Source organism: Erinaceus europaeus, chromosome 17 (genome assembly GCF_950295315.1).
Source record: "Erinaceus europaeus chromosome 17, mEriEur2.1, whole genome shotgun sequence".
NCBI classification, from domain to species: domain Eukaryota; kingdom Metazoa; phylum Chordata; class Mammalia; order Eulipotyphla; family Erinaceidae; genus Erinaceus; species Erinaceus europaeus.
In genome coordinates, this window is record NC_080178.1 from 64,249,660 (window position 1) to 64,263,902 (window position 14,243).

Below are 14,243 nucleotides of genomic sequence, written 5' to 3' on the forward strand. Positions count from 1 at the left end.
GTGTGTGTGTGTGTGTGTGTGTGTGTGCCCATGTCTCTGTGATTTCTTTTTATTCCCATCTTGGTCTTTCCGGGGCTCTAATCCCGCTTTCCTCTCCTTCATGTGTTTCTCTCCCTTTGCCTGTCTGATCCTCTCCATCTCTCCCTCTGTGTGTATCTGTCTTTTCCTCTCTCCCAGTCAGAGTCTCTGGCTTCCTCTCCCTCCCTCTCTCCCTCTCTGTCTGGGCCTCTCTGTACCTCCTCCCTCCTCCCTCCCCCTTCTGCATTATCAGACCTGCTCCAGTCTCCTCCCAGAGCCAGCCTAGCAGCAGAGGCTGTGGCAGTGGGAGAGGCGGAGAGGCAGGCAGGCGGGTGGGGAGGGCGGGAGCGGCCGGGTAGTGGGACTGGATCAGGCTTTGAGTCCAGGCTGAGTGGGGGACAGATCGCTACTCTTGTTCCCTGTGCCTGCAGGGCCAGGCACTCTGCCTTGGGGCCCTGGGCAGGGTGGACAGGGCAAGGTGCCACCTTAGTCTGGCTGGGGAGGCAGATGATGAGGAGCGATGGGGCAGGCATGTGGCCACTCCATCCTCTGCAGGAGCCAGCAGTACCCGGCAGCGCGACCGGCTGAGCAGTGAGTACCCTCCAGGGTGGGGTGGGGGGTGGGGGGGACGGGCCTGGGTAAGTCACTGCAGGAGGTACCATGGAAGGTCCTGGGAGTCCCATGAAGGAGCTGGGGTCGGAGTGGAGCTGAGCCACGTGGGAAGATCGATCCAGCTCCCAGCCCAGCGCCTGGTTGCAGAGCTGTAGCCTGGAGGGAGGTTGTGCAGCGTGGGGGGTGCCTGGCTGGGGTGGAGCCCCCTAGAAAGGGCTGGCAGGTGGGAGTGGGGTCAGTAATGAACCTAAATTATCCCTTGGGGGTTGGGGCTGGGGGAGGGGATATGCAAGGGAGTTCCAGAGAGTGCTAGGGCCAGAGCTAGACTGATTCAGGGCCTGGGAGAGGATTGTGTCCTGGGCTCCAGTGGTGAGGAGGGGAGTGCATGAGCAAGAATGCATTAACACAGCTGAGTGAGCCCCACACACACACACACACAGACACACAGGACAGTCTGGAGTAGGTGCCTGGTGTGGGACTGGGGTTCAGATTCAGGTTCAGAGCTGCTAGCTGGTGCAACTTTACCCAAAACACCTATCCCAGAGCGAGCCATGTGTGGGGCTGGAAGAAGTTCCCTGTGCACCATCCACATGTGCACCCACGTGCAGGGGTGTGTGTAGGGGCATTGGCGGGGTGCCCCTCCTCTGCCTTAGGGCCACTGAGGAAACCTGCAAGCAAGCTGTGTGTGTTTAAGCTGTGCCAGACTTCATGAGAGCGTGTGTGTGTATTTGTGGGGTGCACAGGACCCCGTGAGTGCAGAGGGGCCTGCGCAGTTCTGGGGTCCTTGGTGGCTGGGCACAGTAGCCAGTCAGGGCAGGTTGGTGTGTGGGAGTGTGTGCGTTGGCATGCATGCTGACGTGTGCACTGTCTGTAAAACCCTGACTCGAGGCTGAGTGTGTTGCTTGGCTCTGTGCAGCCCTGTCTGCGTATGTCTTTGTTGGTGCATGAGTGCTGGTGCTGCTGTGTGCACGTGGCTGTCTATGCATGTCAGCATGCTGCTGCAGGTATGCAGTCATGGTGTTCTTATGCTCCAGTGTGTGTGTGTGTGTCTGTTCTTCTGAGTGTGAGGGTTTGACTGTATCCTTTCCAAAGGGAGTGAGGACTCAGCTGGGACCCCATGATCCCCAGGGCAGGGCAAGAGTGGCTGAATGTGTGAGCTTCTCAGTGAGCCCAGGACAGTTCCTTCTACACCCTGTGGGGTGAAACAGAAGAAACCAGCAATCATGGTGCTGCCCTCGGGGGCCTCCTAATTGCCTAAACAAAATGGCTAAAGAATAATTCAACAGAGAGATGAGGAGCTAGCTAACAGGTGGGGGTGGTTACACACAGGTCTGAGTGGGGGTGACTGGGTGACTGAAGCCACGAGGAGCTGTGAGGAGGAGGAAGAGGTCAGCAGGACTGGGAGCTCCAGGCCCCTGGGGCTTTATCCTGAGTCCCAGAGCATCCAGGCAGGTTTTCTGCAGTGCAGGGACACAGCTGCCTCGGTGGCGCTATCAGAACTGAACTGGGAAAGATGGCTGAGAGAGCTCGTGGGCAGATATTTGTGAGATCACAGGTGGGAGGCCGGGTGGCAGCACACCCAATTGAGCACATTACCATACACAAGCACCCAGGTTCAAACCCCAGATCCACACCTGCACAGGGAGTTTCTAGTGGTGAAATAGTGCTACAGGCGTCTCTCTTTCGCTCTCCCTCCCTATTTTCCCCTTCCCTCTCAATTTATCTCTGTTTCTATCAACAACAACGGGGAAGAAAGAAAGAGAGAAAGAAAGAAAGAAAGAAAGAAAGAAAGAAAGAAAGGAGAGAGAGGAAGAGAGGGAGTGTGCCACAGGGAGCAGTACATATGTCACTCAGGCACTGAACCCCAGAGACAGCCCTGGTGGCAAACAAAGCACCAAGCATGTGAACTACAGGGCTGATGGGTCATAGGGCAGGTGAGACCAAGAACTCTCTGAAGACTGAGGTTGGAGGATGTGGACAAGAGCCTGGGAAAGGGGGTTTCAAAAGTGACAGGTTGGGAACAGTAATGAGCTTCAGAGGGTCAGGGTGTTGGGAAGAAAAAGCTTTTTAAAAGCTCCAGTGGGGAGTCAGGGCGGTAGCACAGAGGGTTAAGCGCATGTGGCACAAAGCACAAGGTCCGATGTGAGGATCCCGGCTCGAGCCCCCAGCTCCCCACCTGCAGGGGGGTACAGGCGGTGAAGCAGGTCTGCAGGTGTCTATCTTTCTCTTCCCCTCTCTCCATTTCTCTCTGTCCTATCCAACAACGATGACATCAATAACAATAATAATAACTACAATACCAATAAAAAACAACAAGGGCAACAAAAGGGAAAATAAATAAATAAAATATAAAAATAAATAAAATATATTTTTAAAAAGCTCCCAGGATCCTGCCTAGGGGGCAGGATGCCTGGAGGCTGGAGTTTGTAGCTGGCATGCAGGGACTAAAGGGGGCAGAGCCCCTTTTGCTCAGACAGGGATGCAGAGGCCATGGCTTTGTCACCCTTCCTGGCTTCCATCAGCATCTCTTCCCCAGGCCACCCAAGACCTCTGGCTGCCCAAGCTGACCTGGCATGGTTTAGTGAGGGTTAACCTTCGTGCTGCCTTGCACCCCCAGGCCCCTGCCTGCCAGCCACTCTTCCCTCTTCCCACTCCAGCCTCCAGTCCCTGGGGAGTGCTGATGGCTTGGCTGGGATCTGGCCAAATGGGGGAGGCAGAGTCTTAATGGACTGGGAGGCTCCCCCCAGTGCTGCTCTAGGGACTGGCAGGTACACACTCTCCAGGCTTCTGCTAGGCCTTGGCCATCTACCCATTCCTGCAGGCTGCACTCATTCCTGCATTCATTCCTTCACTCCACAGGGATCCCCGGCCCAACAGGTGTCCACTGGATGGGGTCACTGGGGACAGAAGGGGGACACTGACCACAGTCCTGCTCTCAGGGGTGTCCAAACTGCTGTAGGAGGCTGAAGTGGACAGCTGCAACCCCATAGTGTAAGCAGTGCTGGCCAGAGGGTGGCCCAGAACTGTGGGCACCCCCACAAAGCCAGGGCTTCAGGGGAAGGGACATTGAAGCTGGATCTTGAGGGAGAAGGCCCAGGGGAGAAGGACAGGACAGAAGCAGCCAGGTTCTGTAGAGCCCCAAATGCCAGGCAAAGTGGGCATTTTCTTTATGGGGCTGGGGAACTGGGAAGGTGTTTTAAATAGGACGCCTCTCCCAGGATGCCCTCCCTGGTTCCCCCTCTCTCTGGCCCTATGTCCTGCCCTGAAGTGTCTCTGGTGGCTCCCAGAGGCAGTAGTGGTGCTGAGCCTGTCTTCCCCTGGGATGTCCCTGATGTATGAGCAACTCATCCCAGCAGCCAAGGCGATCCCCAAATGCAGGAGCTTCCCCACCCTACTCGGGGCATAGGGCCAGGCATCTGGGCTAGCTCCTCCCTCCAGCCCCTGCTCATACAAGCCCAGAGACAGGATGCTCTATCTTCCTGCCTTCGTGAGTACCTCTTCCCTTGGGCCTGGCCTTGGCAGTCCTGCCCTCCATCCTAGGCCACTGTCCTTCCTCCTCAGGCTGGGTCCAGGAGTGGTAGAACACCCTAGGCAGAGGGCAGGGAAAGCAGAGCTCCCTTTGTTCCCACTACAGATGGGAAAACTGAGATGGGAAAGCCCTGACACCACTCCAGAAAGAGTGCTGGGGAAGCAGGAGTGAGGGCAGACGCTTGTGTGCAGTGGCTGTGGGCACAGGGGACAGTCCCCCCAGACAGGATGGGGATAGGGGCACTTGCCATCCCTGCTCTTTCTGCAGGGGAATGAGGTCATCCAGGAAGAGGGAGCCTAGAATGGTTGAGAGTGATCCAAATTCATTCATTCATTCATTCATTCATTCATTCATTCACCCATCCATCCATTCCCTAGCTGTTTACTGGGCTGCCGCCCCACCAAGCACTGCTGTTCTGTGGCAAAATAGATGGAGCCAAAGGTCACACCAAGGCAAGCCCAGGATTACCACTGGTCTCTGCAGGACCTGGTCAGTGTAAGAGGGGCTGTTGGGGCTGAACGGGGGAAGAAGAGCTGCCTGCAGCAGAAGTGAGGGCCAGCTCCCGGAGAGGGACTGCCTCCTGTAAAGCTGGGGGGTGAGTGAGGGCAGGCAAGGCTTTGTGAGGACTGGAGGGGTTCAGAGAGGCCTGAGCACAGGGGTATGGGGGTGGGCAGAGAGCGCAGGAGAGGAGTGAGAGTTGAGGTCACTCTCAGATGCCAGGGTGGAACACCCAACAGCCTTGATGTGTGTTGGCCTCTCCTGTGCCCCTTAAGAGGACCTGCCTAAGGGTTACTCCTTGCTTGAGGACGGGGTGTTCAGAGAAAAAGCGGATACCGTGACCACCTGGGAGAGGCACAGTCTGGGGAATATGAGTCCCTTCCAGAAGGTGGCATGTAAATGAATGCAAAAGAATGTGCAGATCGTCTGGATGGGGCCTGGCAGCTCTGGCTGCAAAGAGAAGGCATCGCCCCTCCCCCCCTTCTCTACCCCAGTTGGGAGCTATGGTCGGAGTAGCCTTTGGCCCTGGGTGTTCTTGGCTTGTCCAGTTGTGACCTCCAGGGTGGGGGCCACAGGCTCCCTGTCAGCACCCCATTCTCTGGGGAAGCAGGTATATTTAGCAACTGGGCTGTTTTCAACACATTTATCTCCCATTGTTCAGCTGCCCAGGTCCCCAGTGAGGTGACCCACTTCTCCAAGTCTCTAAAGTCACCCTTCTCACTGCCCTGCCCCCAAACAGGACACCCTGGGGTTCACACTGCAGGAAGGATTTAAGTCAGACACCCCCCCAGGACTGCCAGAGTCCTGAGTACTGGGGCTGAACCTTGAGGATTAAATAGAAAAGAGAGGCATAGGACCCCACTTCAGTACCCCAGCGCAGGAGCTGTGTGGTCCTTAGCTTCTCCAAGCCTCAAGTGAAGAGTGAGTGGGAATCATCCTGCTTCCTTGGCAGAATGACTGGAGAATCTGGAAGTGGAGAGTTTAGCATCACACATGCAGCAGGTGCTTCCAAAGGTTACTTTCCGCCATCACAAACCACCCACACTCACCTACACTTTTAGAAAGAAAAGATTCGGTGGGGGGCTTGAGGGGGAGAGACCAGCACTAGGAGCCCAGAAGCTGTCAGCGCGTGGGAGAAAGAAGGAGTTCTGAAATGGAGCCTTGGTGGTGGGAAGTGCAGATACTCCGTGGAGGGGCCCCAGGGGACATGGGTGACCACTCTCCCCTGCCCACCTCCCACCCCCCAGGCTGCCTCTCTCCTTCTAGGACTAGTCCCCAGAGAGTACAAGGGAGGGAAGGACTTGATGAGAGGTTGAGCCTCTGGCCACTCCCACAGCCCTCTGTGATTCATTCTGTGAGTTGCAGTCAGGCATGATTTTGCAGGAAGTGCTGTGCTCGTAGTATTGCCTCCTTGAATCCAAATCCATCCCCAGCTGCTGAGGCTGGCACAGGGCAGGCCTTAGTGGGTGCTGGGGGAGGGGTACAGGGCCCACAGGTGAAGTAGCCTTGACCTCTTTCCTCAGGGATCCCCCAGCTTGCTCTGTTTGCTTGTGGGGACAAGTGTGCAGGTGGGGACATGGATAAAAGGATTAAGCCATAATTATGACTCTTCACGCATTCACACAGAAGCTTACAGCATCCAGAACATTGTTTTTGCATCTATGATCTCATTTAATCCTCACCACAAACCCAAGAGAATGCTGCTTTCTGGATGAAGAAGCAGCATCAGAGTTGGGAAATAAGTTGAAAAGAGCGATTCACTCAGTGGCTGAGAGCACAAGGCCGGGAAGCTAGTTCTGCCTGCTCCAGCACCTGTCTGTTCCTTGTTCCCATGGATTGCTGCTGCAGGTGGCAGAGGCCAGACCTTGAAAACAGGCATGAGATGCATGACTCAAGTCAGGGGTAAGATACCTCAGGTGGGAGTGGTCTGGGAGTTGGCACAGTGATAAAGCTTTGGACTCTCAGGCATGAGGTCCTGAGTTCGATCCCTGGCAGCACATGTGCCAGAGTGATGTCTGGTTCTTTCTCTCTCCTCCTATGTTTCTCATTAATCAATAAAATCTAAAATAAAATAAAATAAAAAGATACCTCAGGGGGCAGCTGAGCAAAGACCCAAAGGCAAAGACCAGGCTCCCAGGGATGAGACACTCAAGCCAAACCCCTGAGTCCTGACTCAGGCTAAGCATGTGGGTCTCCTGCTACGGTTCACCGGGGCTTCAGCAGGTGCAGGACCTTGCTACCTCTCCACCCTGTCCAGAGGAGTGATGAGTCTACCTTAGAGCTGTGGTGTAGTGCCGTGTGCTTCCAGCAGGGGTCGCTGTCCTATGCAGTCTGAGCCGGGAGCTTAGTTTTGAAGGGCGGCAGGGAAAGGAAAAGACTGGATAAGAAGCAGAGATCAGAGATGAGAGAAAACAGCTCATCAGTCTCGCTCTCTGCTGGGCTTGGGGTGAGAGGGTCCCACTAAAACAGTATAGCAAGGAGGAGAGGCTGGGCCCTGTGTGCAGGAGCAGACATATTGGGTAGAAGGATGGGCTCGGGCAGGACACCTCACACACGGTTCTGGATCAGGCTTGGAACTGGAAATAGATTTAGAACGATGTCACAGTTGGGATCTGGGTTTTGATCAAATGATGATTTGCTTGCTACTGAGATGGGGTGGTGCTTGTTTATTTGTGTTTCTGCCTGAATGTGAGCTTCCAGTTGTGCCCGTGTAGATATGGGTCTGACTGCGTGAGGGCAAGTGTGTTGGTGTTTGTATGAAAGTGAGAACACAGTCACATATGTGCACAGGTGACTGACCCTTTTATACCTGGTTATTGGTAAGTGGTTACATGTCTGTGTTTGTGTATAACATGTTATGTACATGTACTCTGTAAAGCTGTGTGTGTATGCATGTGTCCATGTTCAAGTGTGAAGGCCTGGCTGAATAAGCATGTGTAACACACACACACACACACACACACACACACACCTGCCCTGCTGGCCCAGCATGGACAGAGTCCTACTTGACTAAAAGGAGAGACAAAATGTCTGTGGTCTTGGGCTAAAGGTGCTGTCCAGTGTGGGGCTGGCTTGCCTCTGGGCCCTCTGGGGTCCCCCCAGTCAGTGAGTCCAGGTTGGGCCAGTCAGGACCACGTTCTATGAGGGGGGAGATGCTAAACTTGGCTGAGAGGGGTCATGGTTTCATTCTCATGATAAGATTTTTTTCTTTCTTTTCTAACCAGAGCATTGCTTAGCTCTGTGTCATAGTTGTGCTGGGGATTAAAGGTAGAATCTCAGAGCTTTAGGGGTGAAAGTCTTTTGCACAACCATTATGCTATCTACCAGGGCCCTATACTGGGGAACTCTTAATGACCCCATTTGTGCCCCACTAGAGAGCCTCTGAGACTCCCAGCCAAGTCCTCTTGTATAACTGCGAATACTGAAGTCCAGAGAAAAGCAGTGATTAACCCAGGGTCCCACAGCAGGATCCAGGGCAGAGGGGAGAGGGCTGTGCCTGGCCTGGAAGGCCTCCCTCTCTAGTTTTTAAAGCAGCCAGGCAGCTCAGAATCCCAGATTGTGGTCCCCAGCCCCCCTGCACCTGGGTCTCTCCACTGCTCCTAGCCTCAGATGCTGCCTTTGAAGCTTCCCCCAGACCTCTGCCTGCTGCGAGGCTCCTCCTGGAACTTGTGAAGTCTGAGCACAGCCCAGCAGTGGGGAAGGCCTTCTCTACAAGTCCCAACTTCCTCTTCTTTGAACCAGACTCTTATTTAGGCTTCTACTCTTCCAACATCCAAGGGTTTCCCTATAGTATCTCTTAACTCTGACAGCATCTGAGTCCTAGAGACACAGCTGGAGCAGCATGAGGCTGGGAAGCCTGGGAGCCCCTGTGAGACAGGGGTGAATGCGGCAGGCAGGCAGGTGTGAGCAGGGCTGGGCAGCCTGGGGTCATTAAGAGGCTGCAACAAGGCTCCAGCCTCAGCAGGGAAGTTGGCTGTGGGGTGTGAGGTATGTGGGGTGAGTGCAGGGAAGAAGGAAAATCTGGACTGGGGCCTCTGATCAGGATGCCTCCCTAAGGAAAGGACACAGGGATGAGCCTTGAAAAACAAGCGGCAGCAGACCAGGAGGAGGCGAGTAGGTAGTGCATTGGACTTGTGTGTAGGGTCCTGAGTTCGGTCCCTGGCATTGCATACACCACAGTGATACTCCGGTTCTCTCTCTGCTCATGTTCTCTTTATCTCTGTCTCTACCTACTTCCCTCTTTGCGTCATACTAGTATATCAATAATTTTTTTTGAAAATGAAAGGGAGAGGAGATGAGGAGATGACTCACCTGGCAAAGCACTGACTTTACCATGCGTAAGGACCTGGGTTTGAGCCCACAGCCACTATTTGGGAGCTCTATGCAAAAGGGGGAGCTTCATGAAATGGACATTACTTTGATGTCGTTTTTCTCTCTTTCCTTCTCTGTCTCTCTCATCCTTTGCCTGGGAAAAAAAAAGAGAGAAGAAAAAGGGGGAGGGAGAGAGAGAGGGAGAGAAGCAGTGGAAATATCTGCAATCCCTGGTGGCAAAAAACAAAAACCAATTTAAGGGCTGGGAGGCTCAGTGGTAGAGTGCATACCTTGCATGGGTGAAACGCCCGGTGTGATCCCTGGCACCCTGTAAAACGGCAGAACAGTGCTCAAAGCAAAACTGGAAAAACCAAAACAAAAGTAAAAATACAAAACCAGGAGAGTTGCAGGTGGAAGAGACAGAAAGTAAAGTGTGAGCACAGGCACCTAAGGGTGGCAGGATGGGGGGGGGGATCCTAGGCTGGAGGGAATGTTGGGAGTGAAGAGAAAGGTAGAGGAGGGTCCCAGAGACACTGGGTGGGAGGAGCCTGCTCAGCCTATGGTTAGCTGTGGGTTCCAGGGGCTCTGAGTGAATTAATTGCAGGGCCAGGTAAGGAGAGTGGTGTGGATCCCCAAGTCTGAGTAAAGCTAGACCAGAGCCTCTGCGGACATGACAGTGGGGACACACCAGAGGAGTGAGTGACGGCCTCAGCCATGCTCACCCTCAGCCCCAGTGTCCCCCCCTGTTGATGCAGGAGATATGACCACTCCAGGCCCTCCTTCCCACCATCCCTCCCTGCCATGTCTTGCCTGTGCAGCTCCTCTGCCCCCAGTACCTGTCTCTGCCCCCCACAAACAAAGTGGGGTCACCGCCATAGCTTCTAATGGCTCTATGACCTGCCCACTGTTGGTGAAGGTTCCTCACTTTTGAAAGCTCCAGCCTAGAGTGAGCTCATGTCTTTTGTGCTCTCCAGATGCCAGGCTTTGGGCTTCCAGGGGACAGAAGTCAGTGAGGAGGTTCTGTCCAGGTGCTGGGGGCTTCTGGGGCTCAGCTGGGGGCTAGAGGAAGAGCTGCCTGAGGACCCACTTTGAGCACCACCCTCCCCTCAGCCTCAGGCTGCTGACTCATTACCAGCATTAATTAGCATCTCCAGCACAGCCAAGTGCTTGACAAGCATTTAGGTGCTATTGTGCACAAGTAAGTGCATTCAGCTCTAGCACCCCCTGACTCTGGCTCCCCACTGCCCCCACCACCAGCTGAGGAGCCTGTGTCCAGGCTTGGGCAGACAAACACAGAACACAGGAAAGCGGAGCAGACACAAAGACCACGTGCAGACCACAGCACGCAGACAGGGACAGGCCACTGTACATGCTCAGAACTGGGAGTGTGGTGGGGAGGTGGCCCACCGCCAGAGTGCAGGTGTAAGGTCCTGCACTGGATATGTTCCCCACACTAAATAATAAACAAATATTAAGGAAGGAGTGTGAGAGAGATGCAGGAGGAATCAAAGCATTGATCCAGAAATAAAAGAAGTAGAGTGAGCAGCTATAGGCGTGCACAGCGGGCATGCAACCAGGCCCAGGTATAGCAGAGGGCACATGGGACTCAGAGGCTGCCCCATTTCCCTGGAGCACCCTCACCTCCGGACTCTCAGCCCTCCCTTCTCATCCCAGAAGCTCTGCTGCTTTCCAACCACTGTGACAAGTTTGGGGACAAAGGATTTTTTTTACCTGTGCCTGGTGGGATGGTGACAGTTGTTATGAATGGGCATCGTGGTGGGGTGTCACTGTGAGATTAGGACCTGGATGCAGGCAGAAACAGTTGGAGTGGGGGTGAGTCAGCAACAGGGAGCACTGAGGGGGTCCTGCACTCCATCATTTCTCCCAGACTTGCTGCCTGCCCAACTCCCTCCTTCCTGAGCCAGCCCTGCCCCTTCCCCTGGCTCCTGCTTCAGCACTCACCCTCTTTATGTACTTTATACTCCAGGCCTGGGATCAGAGGGTCTAGTGTAGTGGGGGAGGCAGCAGGGGTGAGTGAAGCTGCCCTAACCTTGGGGACTGTCTCCTAGCTCAGAGCTGCAGGGCTGGGCGTTCCGCCACTTTGGTTCCCTCATCTGTGAGAGGTGCTCACCTCATTAGGGGCTGCTGTGAGGATTAAATTAGATAGCGTGCAGGGCAGCCACTGCTGCCAGGAAGCAGGGACCTAGCCGAAGATGTGCAGGTGCCCCAGGAGAGGCTTCAAGAGTCTCTGTAATTGGAACTGAGGATGAAGCACCTGCCACATGCATACCTACTGTGTGCCTACCTTCTGTGTGCCTGCTTTTGCCCCCTTTCCCTATTCTAGTTTCACATGACTGTTGTACCAAAGAACCCAAAAAGGAGGAGGGCGACTTCTTATCAAAATGTGGTACTTGGGCGGGAGTAGATAGCATAACGGTTATGCAAACAGACTGTCATGCCTGAGGCTCTGAAGTCCCAGGTTCAATTTCCCCGCACCACTGTAAGCCAGAACTGATCAGTGCTCTGGTAAAGAAAAAAAAAATCATGTTTTATTAAGGTTCAATTCACATACAAATAAATCACCAATGTAGGGGTGGATGGTGGTTCACCCAGTAGAATGCACGCTAACGTATTTGGAGATGCAGCTGCAAACCCCAGTCCCCGTCGACAGGAGGGAAGTTCACAAGCAGTGGAGCAGTGCTGCAGGTGCCCCTACTCTCTGTCTGTTTCTCTGTCTTTTGCCCTCTGTCAGGTGAGATGGGGCATGGGGAGTGGCTGTAGACTCACTCTCTAGCAAAAGAGAAAAGATGAAGAAGAAAGAAAAATGGCTGTCAGGAATGATGGAGTCCCGTAGGTACTAAGCCCTCGTGATAACAGCCTTGGCAGGAAAACAACAGCAACAGCAACATCAATGTCAAGTGCATGGCTCAGTGAGTTTTGGCAAATACAGTCATGGAAACACCATTTGAAATCAAGAATACTAGTATCGCCTCCCATCATCTTCCTCTGTGCCCTTTGTGATCAAACTCTCTTGAGGGGTGTTTTTTTTCCCCCTCCAGGGTTACTGCTGGGGCTCAGTGCTGGCACTACAAATCTGCTGCTCCTGGAGGCTATTTTTTCCCCTTCTTGCTGCTTTTGTTGTTTATCATTATTGTTATTGATGTTGCCATTGTTGGATAAGACAGAGAGAAATGGAGAGAGGAGGGGAAAAGACAGAGAGGGAGAGAGAAAGATAGACAACCTGCAGACCACCTGTGAAGCGACTCCCCTGCAGGTGGGGAGCCGGGGGCTCGAACCAGGATCCTTACACCATTTGTTGAGCTTTGCACCATGTGTGCTTAACCCGCTGCGCTACTGCCCTACCCCCAAGGGGTGGTCTCTTACAGGGATGTGAGAGAGGTTGAGTTTCCTCTGAGCTGACAGCCTGACACACAGTAGAGTATCTCTGACACATCCGGGGCCCAGGCATTATTTACTGTCTCCAGGGCCTCAGTTCCTGTGGGTGGAAGCGGAGAGGCTCAGGGAAGAGGGTTACTCAGACTCTGATCTCTGGAGGGTTCGGCCAATTCGCATGGGGCCCTGGGAAACTCAGAGTAGGTGAGTTTCCAGTCTCTCTGCTGGAGACCAGGTGTGCCCCTAGGGCCAGGTGGAGATGACTGTGTGTTGGTTGACTGGAGCTGGGAACTGTTGGAAAGGGCACTAGTTGCAGGGGTAGATAGCATAATGGTTATGCAGAGACTCTTATGCCTGAGGCTCCAGAGTCCCAGGTTCAATCCCCTGCACCACCATAAGCCAGATCTGAGCAGTGCTCTTGTTAAAAAAGAAGAAGAAGAAGAAGAAGAAGAAGAAGAAGACTGGAAAGGACACTGGTGTTCTCTCTGCACTGCACCCCCATCAGGGGCCATAAGCCCCTCTGTAGATTAGCCATTCCCTGAAAAGAAGGGGGGAGCTTTTGTTCCCCTGCTCAAGAAGCAAATATTAAAGCAATTATGTAACTAGCAATAAATTACTTAAAGTAGTGACTCACTCTGCTTAATTAGAGCGCAAGCAGGGAGGGATTAAGGTATTTTTAGAGCACACACCTCACTCCCTCCTGTGGAGGGAGGCCTCTGTGCAAGGTGGGGGTTGAGGAAGCGCTGGGAGCTCATGGGAGAACCCCAGGTGTCTTCAAGGGGATGAAAGCTGATCCACAACCCCCCCCACCACCACCACCACTGAGGCCCAAACAAAGACAAGCCAAGGCAGAGCTGCAGAAGGAGGGAGGGGCTCAGATCAGTTGCAAGGACACCTTCTGGAGGTGCTTAGTGGAGAGTCAGGACAGGGGAGCTAGACTGTGAACTCTGAGAGCCAAGATGGGCCCAGAATGAGCCTGGGGGACTGGCCTCACCCAGCACTATGGAAGCCTGCCATTGCTGGGTGTGAGCTCGCTCCCTTGGACAACTGCCTCCCTCCTTCACACCAGCTTCTGTTTCCTGCAGTGGCATCCACCTCTGTACAGGCTGTGATGACCAAGCATGCCAAGCAGTGTGGAGCAAACCCCAGTGCTGACTTCCCTGGGCCTGAACCCCCAACGTAGGAGCAGTTACATCTGTTTTGTTCATAGTTGTATCATCATCTTCACGTGGCCGAACTTAAATGCTTGTTAAGTGAATGTATATTTGTTCCAATGGCATTTTCCTGCTCCTTATAGAACCCTGGTTCTGAGGTTTTGTGAATGAGGGTACCTGGTTACAAGAGGACAGGGGTGTGTCTCCAGGGTGACTAGCCACATAGAAGGGAAAATTTACTGCTCTCTCCAAGACCTGTTCCAGTACCTTGGACAGCAATAGCCTTGCAGCAGCCGGGAGGGTAGCTGGGAAGGGAAGACCCCCTCCCCCCACACGTCTGCCACATCCATCATGAGGGAGGGACCTTCACTTATCACCAGGGGGAAGTGGGACATTCTGGATGGGTTCCTGGAGAAAGGTATGGGATTGGCTGGGAGGAACTAGGCAGAGAGAAAATCCAGCCAGCTCTCTGTAAAAGAGAGTAATTACTCCAGCCCTGTGGGTTTCCTGGGAGAATTGAATCTGTGGCTTTTCAGGAACCCCTGGCACCTGCCTGCCTGCCTGCCTGCCTGCCTGCCTGCCTGGAGATGGCTCGACAGACATGTGGGCTCACTCCTCTCCTCCCCCACCCCTTCTCAGTCTCTGACATGATGAGGGCTCCCCGTCCCCATTAGGGATGACGGGCACTTACTGACCAGCTTCACTGACCTGCCTCTGCAGGTGGACTG

General features: G+C 53.9%; 1 protein-coding gene across 2 annotated transcripts in view; it reads left to right on the forward strand.

Annotated features, from left to right (window-relative positions):
- The first annotated feature begins 373 nt into the window (after positions 1 to 373).
- The window catches only part of PDE2A (phosphodiesterase 2A), a 102,421-nt gene continuing 88,551 nt past the window's right edge, over positions 374 to 14,243 (forward strand). Inside the window, exon 1 of one of the 2 annotated variants that reach the window (XM_007527495.3) lies at positions 374 to 609. In XM_007527495.3, the coding sequence (XP_007527557.2) occupies positions 539 to 609 (71 nt within the window). In that variant the 5' untranslated portion in view covers positions 374 to 538. The remainder of the gene's footprint in view (positions 610 to 14,243) is intronic. The other variant, XM_060176889.1, reaches the window with a different exon arrangement.